The sequence below is a fragment of the Ovis aries genome, chromosome 15 (genome assembly GCF_016772045.2).
Source record: "Ovis aries strain OAR_USU_Benz2616 breed Rambouillet chromosome 15, ARS-UI_Ramb_v3.0, whole genome shotgun sequence".
Lineage (NCBI taxonomy): Eukaryota > Metazoa > Chordata > Mammalia > Artiodactyla > Bovidae > Ovis > Ovis aries.
This window is the reverse complement of record NC_056068.1, coordinates 48,577,611-48,587,828: the sequence shown is the minus strand read 5'-3', so window position 1 is coordinate 48,587,828 and position 10,218 is coordinate 48,577,611. Positions and strand designations below refer to the sequence as shown.

Sequence of the window (10,218 nt, the reverse complement as noted above, 5' to 3'; positions counted from 1 at the left end):
GTCAGACACGACTGAAGCGACTTGGCAGTAGCAGTAGTAGTATTAGTTCCATATTCCTTATCAGGATCTCCTGTCATAAAACAACTCATGTAAATGGTTACTATGGTGCCTGGCCAGGGTGGGCAGTTTCAATCAGTGTGCCTCCACTAACAATACCAGTGGAAAAAGGCATCATGTCAGTTATGAAAAAGGGATAAGTCATTTATATTCTTCCCTCCTTATTCTTATACCATCTTTGCAAACAATTTCAATGTAATCAAGCAACCTTTACCATTAGAGAACTAAGAACATGGTCTCGAATTTTCTTGGTCCTTATACCATAAACAATGGGGTTAAGAAAAGGTGGTACCAGAAGGTATATATTGGCAATGAAGATATGAATTTGGGGAGCCACATTGTGGCCAAAACGGTGAGTGAGGAAGGTAAAGACAGCTGTGGAGTAGAAAACGAGAATGACACAAACATGGGAGCCACAAGTGCCTAGAGCTTTAAGACTTGCTTCCCGTGATGGAAGACGAAAGACTGCACGAAGGATTAGGACATAAGACACAGCAATGAATAACCCATCACAGGAGCCAATGACAGAGGCCACACTGAGGCTATAACGCTTGGTGGGCCCTGTGTCCACACATGCCAGCTTCACCACAGCCATGAACTCACAGTAGGTGTGGGCAACGATTCGAGTCCTGCAGTAGGGCAGCTGTCTGAGCAGGATAGGATGTGGGGAAAAGAAGGCCACGCCCCGCAGTACCACAGAAGCTCCCATTTTAGCAATGCGAGTGTGGGTGAGAATGGTGGTGTGGCGCAGTGGATGACAAATGGCCACATAACGGTCAATGGCCATGGACAAAAAGAAGCCTGATTCCATAGCAGTAAAACTATGAATGAAGAACATTTGGGTCAGGCAGGCATCAAAGGCAATGTCCTGGGCTCCGAGCCAGAAGAGACAGAGCATGCGAGGCAGTGTAGATGTGGAGAGGACCAGGTCGGTGACAGAGAGCATGCACAGAAAGAGGAACATAGGCTCGTGGAGGCTTCGCTCTGTCCTCACCACGGCCAGAATGGTCATATTCCCCACCACAGCCACCACATACATGGAGCAGAAGGGAATCCCAATCCAGACATGTAGGTGCTCTAGTCCTGGGATGCCCATCAGCAAGAAAGTGTCTGGAGATGTTTGGGATTTATTGGCTGGTCCCATTGCTCTGCTGCTTTCTGTCTCTTGCTGATAGAATCCTCCTTTTTACAACAAAAGCTTTGTGCCAAGATCATCACAACCAAATCTGACAACAAATGAAAAACAAGTCTGGAAGATCCCAAAGCATCACATTAGAAAACATCCAAGGTTACACTCCAGGGTGAAAAAATTTAGTAACACTAATTACTAAAATAAAAACCTTGCAACCAGACACAAAGTACTAATTCTAAATCAAGTCATGAATCTCACACATTTAAGAACAAAACAAACTTAAATCTGTTAACAATCTATGTATAATAAAATTCAATACTACTTTTTAAATTCACAATTTGCTTTCAACTTAAGTCAAATTATCCTTTGATGAACAATATCAGACATTATAAATGGAAACGATCTAAGATCTCATCTAACCCAACTTTCTTAGTATCATTCTGAGATATAATATTCTAGGATATGTCTGAAGTACTCTCTGAGAGTACATACGCTCAGGTATGATTACTCATTTCCTAGTCCATTACACATGTTCCAGTACTGTCACAGAACCTATCCTCAGGAGGTGTGAAACAGTACTGCCCTTTCCATGGAGCTCTACAGATTTATCTGTCTTGACATAAAAGTCTTCACTAAATTTGAGCTTTAACAGTCATACCTTCATTAAGTTCTCTCCTTTTCAGTGAAAAAGTCCCAATTGACATATCTGCTTATTTTAAGCTTAATTTTGAAAAATCCTAACTTTCTACCTTAATTCTTCTGTACATGCCCCAATATGCCTTGTTTCTTACTTTGATCACTTATATCTGAACATACTAATCACTACAAAGATCCACGCACTTGGTACCACTTTTGATTCGTACATTATTAGTGTGATTTCCGTTACTATAATTGTTTAAGTGAAATAAGAAAGTAAAACTTAGTGATCCTAACATGAAAAAATATATATATTTTCCTGGAATCTTTGTATATGTTCATTTGTAGCTGGAAAAGCAATATAAGCTAAATATCATTTTTCAAATTTTATCAATTAAAACATAGTACCCCAGAGTGTTATGGATAATGCAATAGCCTCATAGAAAGAATGGCTGAGACATCAGAATTCTAACATAACTCTGTATGACTGCAAAGTTCACATTATTTCCATTACACCAAAATCAGTATTTGCTGTCACAGATGTTAAGTAATAGTAAAATAAAACCAACAAAAATTTTTCATAATTTTAAAGTCATATTTGTTAAGACACCTTTGAGCATTTCAACATTTGCCTTTTTCATTAAACTTGATAATCTATAGAGTATTATTTTATATATTACTTTAAATAACCATTGTTTTTATTTTATTATTATTAAGCACCTATCAATATTCACACCCTGAATTAAATGATTATTATCTATCAGTTTTAAAGGTATTTATTCTACATCTACAATGAAGCAATTGAAATCTAATTTTGAAATAAGAATAGACCAATAACAAGATTCTTTTTATCATCCTATAAAATTGTGTTTAACCACTCTAATATACTCTACATAATATCCATAAATTAGAAATGGATCTGTTGAGATAAATGTAATTACAAATATTGAGTCTTATTTACTTCATAACCTCAGATATGCAGATGACACCATGCTTATGGCAGAAAGGGAAAAGGAACTAAAAAGCCTCTTGATGAAAGTGAAAGTGGAGAGTGAAAAAGCTGGCCTAAAGCTCAACATTCAGAAAACAAAGATCATGGCATCCAGTCCCATCACTTCATGGGAAACAGATGGGGAAACAGTGGAAACAGTGTCAGACTTTATTTCGGGGGGCTCCAAAATCACTGCAGATGGTGATTGCAGCCATGAAATTAAAAGACACTTACTCCTTGGAAGAAAAGCTATGACCAACCTAGATAGCATATTCAAAAGCAGAGACATTACTTTGCCAACTAAGGTCCGTCTAGTCAACGCTATGGTTTTTCCTGTGGTCACGTTTGGATGTGAGAGTTGGACTGTGAAGAAAGCTGAGCGCCGAAGAATTGATGCTTTTGAACTGTGGTGTTGGAGAAGACTCTTGAGAGTCCCTTGGACTGCAAGGAGATCCAACCAGTCCATTCTGAAGGAGATCAGCCCTGGGTGTTCTTTGGAAGGAATGATGCTAAAGCTGAAACTCCAGTAGTCTGGCCACCTCATGCGAAGAGTTGACTCATTGGCAAAGACTCTGATGCTGGGAGGGATTGGGGGCAGGAGGAGAAGGGGACGATAGAGGATGAGATGGCTGGATGGCATCACTGACTCTATGGACATGAGTCTGAGTGAACTCCGGGAGTTGGTGATGGACAGGGAGGCCTGGTGTGCTGCGATTTATGGGGTCGCAAAGAGTCGGACATGACTGAGTGACTGAACTGAACTGAATTTATAGTCTGATCAAGTGTTATCAAAACTGGCATATGACTTACATTACCCAGCATTTTTGGAGGAACATAGACCTTGTTAAACTGACTATATATTATATTAGAAATATTCCCAGTGTCTTCTGAAAAATTTTCCAGCCTGATCTGAGCTCTGTAAATGATCATTTATATAATACTTTAAATGACCATGATAATTAACTCAGAAGAAATAAAGTTCAATAAAGCTTGAAATGTGTCACTCATCATGCTGCTGCTGCTGCTGCTAAGTCGCTTCAGTCGTGTCCGACTCTGTGTGACCCCACAGACGGCAGCCCACCAGGCACCCCCGTCCCTGGGATTCTCCAGGCAAGAAGACTGGAGTGGGTTGTTATTTCCTTCTCCAATGCATGAAAGTGAAAAGTGAAAGTGAAGTCGCTCAGTCATGTCCGACTCCTAGCAACCCCATGGACTGTAGCCTATCAGGCACCTCCATCCATGGGATTTTCCAGGCAAGAGTATTGGAGTGGGGTGCCATTGCCTTCTCAGATCACTCATAAGTAATGGTTTAACTTGTTCTCATCTTTTTTTTCCCCTTCTGTCTGATTATTTCATTCCTATCACAGGTTCTTCCTATGCCCTTTTATTAAATGCCTGTATTTCCATAAAAACTTTTAGTTGTATTCTATATATGGATTATGGGCTTCTCTGGTGGCTCAGATAGTAAAAAAAAAAATCCACCTGCAATGTGGGAGACTTGGGTTTGGTCCCTGGGTTGGGAAGATCCCTTGGAGGAGGCAATGGCAATCCACTCCAGCATTCCTGCCTGGAGAATCCCCATGGAGAGAGGAGCCTGGTGGGCTACAGTCCATGGGGTCACAAAGAATCAGATATGACTGAGCGACTAAGCACACAGCAGAGCACAGACACTGATTATATTTTTTCTCGGTTTCCTCAACTGTAAAGTGGAGAAAATAAAATGCTGTTAATGCATGTTAACAAATTAGCACATTATCTTACACAGAGCATTTTAAGATACTGTTTCTATACCTCCCATGGGGGTAACAACTAACTTCTAACTATTCCCCAAATACAACATGTTTTTTTGTGAAATTGTGCCTTTTTCACATACTTCTCTGATTGTAATGTTCCTCCCCCTCCTTTTTATTAACTTCCTTTTGCAATCCACTGTTCTTGCAGTATCTAGGTCAAAGGTAATATTCTTCCTCCCACAAACATTTGCCATGACTGATCAACATCTATTGCTGACTGGGAGGAACATGGCTCTTCCTCACTCAGAGTGGAATCTGACCTCAAAGCTTATCCTGGTCAAGGAATTAAATGCTACTTTAACTCTTATTTGAAGTGTCTATGACCATATGCTCCATATACTTTAGATAATCAACTGAGTTCACTACAGCTTTTTAGTATTTTACATGTCTACAAGATATACTCTTAACTTTACTAAGAGTATTTTTGAAGAGATGGACATTACCTTTTTGAGGAAGGATCTCATAATTTAAATGCAGATGTTTGAATGTAGCCTCCTTCTCTCTTTTTCTGTCCTGTATCTCTGTCAACTCACCCAAATTAGAAGTTCAGAGTGATCCAGACAGCCATCTTGCATGACAGCAGGTGCTAAGAAGTGTGGTCATTGACTATCAGCTGGATTATACCCAGCATCAAATCCCACTGGATTTAACAGTGTAGGTGGCAGGGGAATCAGTGGTCCTCCAGGATATGGGGCCTTTTCCCAAACTACAAGACTTAAATTACTCTAATTAATATTAACTATCCCATAAGATAACAAATAAGGATATTATTATTTCCCAAAGGTTTTCTGAGTGCTTTGATATGAAATATATTTGTGGGAAAATATTAGGAAATCTCAAAATAATAAGAAAGTATTATGTTCATATACTGAGAGGTCATCACTTTCTGGGCCTATGTTTAATGCTAAAAAACCCTTCTTTCATTTATCTTCAAAACAACCTTTGTAAATAGGAAAATACCACCAAAAAGTCAAGGAAGCAGTGAGACCATTAGATTAAATGATTTAAGTAAAATTTTTACAGCAAATGAAGGGTGACTTTAGGAACTGAATCCAGATATCTCTAGCTCCACATTTTATTTACTTAATCACTATATGACCAAGATTTAAAACTGAAGTATGCCTGAATTAAAGTCTATAACTTCCATGGATTATAACTGATAACATCCCAAAGGACCAACAAGAACCTTTATAGTCTTGTTGGTTCTTGGCATCACTTCCGCTACACAGCTCATCTTTAAGTTTCCCTGAGTCTCAACCAGTCCAGACTTTCTTTCACTGTCTCCTTTAAGATTCTGATTCATGTTTTTGCTTCTATGTCTGATACTTCCCTAGGCCTTTTCATTTCCTATTCATTTCAAGGTTATGATGGAATGTCACTGCTTCAATAAGGACTACTATTCTTTTATACCAAATTATGTTTATATGTTATATTTCTACTGCAATTTGTATTCTTCCACTTTCTCATTTATCATATTGGTAAATATTTTTAAATGATTGACGCCAGTCCAGATGTTCAGCATACAATCACGCAGGTTGTGATCTAAATAACCACAGGGACACCAGTCTCATAGCCTCTGATATGAATGGTCCCTAGGTCAGAGAGGCCCATGTACAGAGGCAATCTTTGGCTTATTTTTATAACAGCGATCTCAAGCTTGCACTTTTCTACAAAGATGGCTAGAGAAAAACATCATCTACAGCCAAGGGACTGGTCTTATTTTGAATTCATATTCACTATATCAAGTAGGCCCCTAATACTACATTTAATTTTGAAGTCTTTTAATTTCTCAGTCTCCTCAAATTGTTTCCTGTATTCGTTTAATCCAAACCTCTGTCACACTTCCCCTAACTTCACTCTTAGATGATAAACTAGATTCCTCTTTCACTGAGAAAAAAGAAGCAAGAGAAGATCCCATCAACATGTTTACCAACATGTCTATCTATCTGTCAACTTCTCCACTTGTGCAATATAGCCTTCCCTGTCTTGCAACTCAACTATTTTGCTTTTGCTTTTTGTTGTTGTTGTTGTTATGCTTTCTCATGGGTAATCATCATTGTCTTTCTGTGGCCTCATAGTGGATGCATGATATCTAAGTCAGGTAAGTTTTTAAGTTGATTTCTGTCACTGATCTGGAAGAGAGTGATAATTAAGGGAAGGATTACAGTGCTAGACTTCAGGTCATGCACAGAGAGCATGCCCAGGAAGAGATATGTGGGTTTATACCAAGTAGGGTCTGTCTTGATGATGAACACAAGCACACATTTCTCAACCTGAACCAAAAGGTACAAAAACAAGCCTAGGCAGATGGAAAGGAAGACAATGGAAACCTCCTGTCCTGACTTTCTAGGGAGTAGAAAGGTGGTTGGATGAAAACTGATTCTATTAAGAACTAACATTAAAGGAGTTACTTATCCTTCTCTACTCTGAGTTTGAAAGAGATCATTGCATGCTCAGTTATGTTCAACTCTTTGCAACCCCATGGACTGTGGCTCACCAGGCTCCTCTGTCCATGGAATTTCCTAGGCAAGAATACTGGAATGGGTTGCTATTTCCTTCTCTAGGGGATCTTTACTGACCCAGGATTTGAACCCACATCTCTTGAGTCTCCTGCATTGGCAGGCAGATTTTTTTTTTTTTTAACCACCTGGGAAGCCCACTCAGAGCTTAAGACTGTTAAAAATCCCAATGTATAAAACTAGAAATTAATTTTAGTCATGAGATAAAAAGCCGAGTATCCTAATGAATGTACTGAATCTTGACCTCTTATATATAGACGATCTGCAACTTAATAGCTTGACTTACAATTTTTGACTTAACAATAGTGCAAACTGATACACATTCAGTAGAAACAGTACAGTGATTATTGAATTTTGATTTTTTTCCAAAGCTAGACATATGTAGTAAGATACCCTCCTGCTGCTGGGCAGTACAGTGAGCTGCAGCTCCGTCAACCACGTGATCATGAGAGCAAAAATGTTTACAAGCACTGTACATCCACAAAACCATCCTGTTTTTCACTTTCAGTACAGTATTCAGTAAATTACATAAGATATTCAACACTGTGTTATAAAATAGCCTTTGTGTTAAATGTATCTGCCCATCTGTAGGCTAATGTAGGTGTTCTGAGCACATTTCAGGTAAGTGAGGTGAAGCTATGACATTCAGTAGGTTAGGTGTATTATATGCATTTTTTACCTATGCTATTTTTAACTTATGATGGATTTATCAGGATGTAACCCCACCGGAAAATGAGGAAGATATGTATAGGATTCAGAGCAATACAGGTGACTAGCCACGTCTTATCAATCTCAGTTTTGAAAATAAGTGAGTAGTAAACCGAACTCTGGAGAGAAGAAAGGGCAAAATCTCCAAGTGTGTGTGGGTTGGGAGGGTATGACGGTCACTTAGAATATTATTTATATTAAAATAAGTTCTCCCTATATGTGATATGTCTGATGAACAGATTAATATATCATTATGACTAAAATAGAGCATTTCAGTGCACTAAAAAAGCACTGGTTTTACATATTTATAAATTCTTTGAAGCTCTAGGAGATGGAATAAAGGCATATATTCATGTTTTTTCTTTAACAGAAGCAAAATAGTCAGTTATATATCTTGGTATAACAATACTTGAGAAATAAATGGAAGAATTCCAAGATTAAAGTATATCTCTTATTTGTATTTCTAAGTTTTATGCCCTTAAGGGGAGATAAAGATATAGATATACAGATATAGCCATATACACATAACCTTTTCTCTGTGGGAAATATACTGAACCTATAAGAACTATTGGATTATGTGTTTTCCTCATTGTTCTTTGTTTCAAACTAAGCGGTCTACCCACATTTCTCATGAGAAGTAACAGGATCTCTGTTTTATGTGAGGAAAGAATGTTGAGAAATTCTAATGGTTCTACTATTTCAGACCTGTAGAATAAGAACTGCCAAACCCAGAAAGAAAATTGTGGAGACTGGACTCATACAATAAGATAAAGTCGAGGGTCTTACATCCTGAAATACTGATGATCTATGATGTTGTAGCACCACTACCACAATTCTTTCTCATATGCAGCAAGGCTTTTTCACATTTCTCAAATTTTTGTTCAAACCCTGCCACCAGTTGAATGCCCTTTCCCCTCCCCTCTACACAGTCATCATTTTCTGTTCACACTTTTCTCTTTTTCTATGATCTCTTCTCAGAGAAGGCAATGGCACCCCACTCCAGTACTCTTAATTCTACCCACAATGAAATTCACATATGGTGAAATCCTATATCTATGATTGCTAATTTTGATTACAAAACATACTGATTATTATCAATGTTTCCTGAATAGGAATCTTAATCACTGTGTTATTTGGAACAACTGACATCAATTTTAAACATCACAAATTTTAAAATTGAGATTCTAAGACTGAAAGTATCATCTAAACATATTTAGAATATTTTTATGTGATCTATGAAATTCTGATCAATTTTAAGGGAAGTGGATATAGAAATTTTGGTGAGTTTAAGAAATCTGCTGACATTTTATGAAATCCAGCCAAAAGATCACAATAGGTCTCCTACTAAAAGCTTCTCTGTAAGGCATACGTTGATATATTTCTTAGACAACCTCCAGAGCAGTGTTCAGAGACTACCATCCCTAAGAACTTCTCATCTGCTAAAATCACCTTGGGCTGTGCTGTGCTAAGTCACTTCAGTTGTGCCCAACTCTTTACGACCCTACGGGCTGTAGCCTGCCAGGCTACTCTGTCCATGGGATTCCCCAGGCAAGAACACTGGAGTGGGTTGCCATGCCCTCCTCAGAGGATCTTCCTGACCCAGCGATCAAACCTGCATCTCTTACATTTCCTGCATTGGCAGGTGGGTTCTTACCACTAGTGCCACCTGAGAAGCCCTAAAATCACTTTATCTACCTTTTATTAGAAGCACTTAGTTATTACTAAGCAAAACAATAGTGTATGGGATTTGTACCCTTACCCATGCACCTTGTTATTTTCTCTTTCTGGTAATCTGGCAGTTTGACAATTATAACTACTAAATATCAAATCTGTAATATATGAACTACATTTTAGCAGTCAGTAGAATTCAAGATATTGTTTATTTTTTTAATATTCCTGGCTCAATCATAATTTCTCTAAAAAGCCACTGAAGCTCTAACATCAATCTTGACACCTTCACAGAAATTCATGTTTCTGAGTTTATTAAATTATTTTTGTTTCTGCTTGTTTTCCTTGAGGGGAGTACTCATGCCTTCTTAATTAAATTTATTTAGTTTTTGGATATTATTAGTACTACTCATTTTTCTCAAGCCTTTAATTTCATTCAATAAGGTCATAGATACAACACTTATCACTGGTTCTAAATTTTCACAGCCATATATATATATAGATAGATAGATAGATATAGGACTCAAGATTTCTTCAAAATGTCTGGTCTATAAAATTCAGCATGCAGATCTTAGATAACTTTTCCTTTTTTGGAGTGGGTGTGCAGGAAGAGGTGTCTACTTAAGTTTTCTATCCTTCTATCTACTTTTCATTCCCTATTGTACCTACCTCCAAAAGGTACAGATTTAGAATGATTAACAACTCCATCACTAA

General features: G+C 37.9%; 1 protein-coding gene across 1 annotated transcript; it reads right to left on the bottom strand.

Moving 5' to 3' along the window:
- Positions 1–256: 256 nt before the first annotated feature.
- LOC101106711 (olfactory receptor 52P1-like) lies at positions 257–1,201 on the bottom strand. The gene has a single exon (XM_004016243.4). The coding sequence runs from the start codon at positions 1,199–1,201 to the stop codon at positions 257–259; it is 945 nt and encodes a 314-aa protein (XP_004016292.2).
- Between the last annotated feature and the right edge of the window lie 9,017 nt (positions 1,202–10,218).

Excerpts from the sequence above, each read along its gene's own strand:
- LOC101106711 (XM_004016243.4), bottom strand. The coding sequence starts at position 1,201 with ATGGGACCAGCCAATAAATCCCAAACATCTCCAGACACTTTCTTGCTG.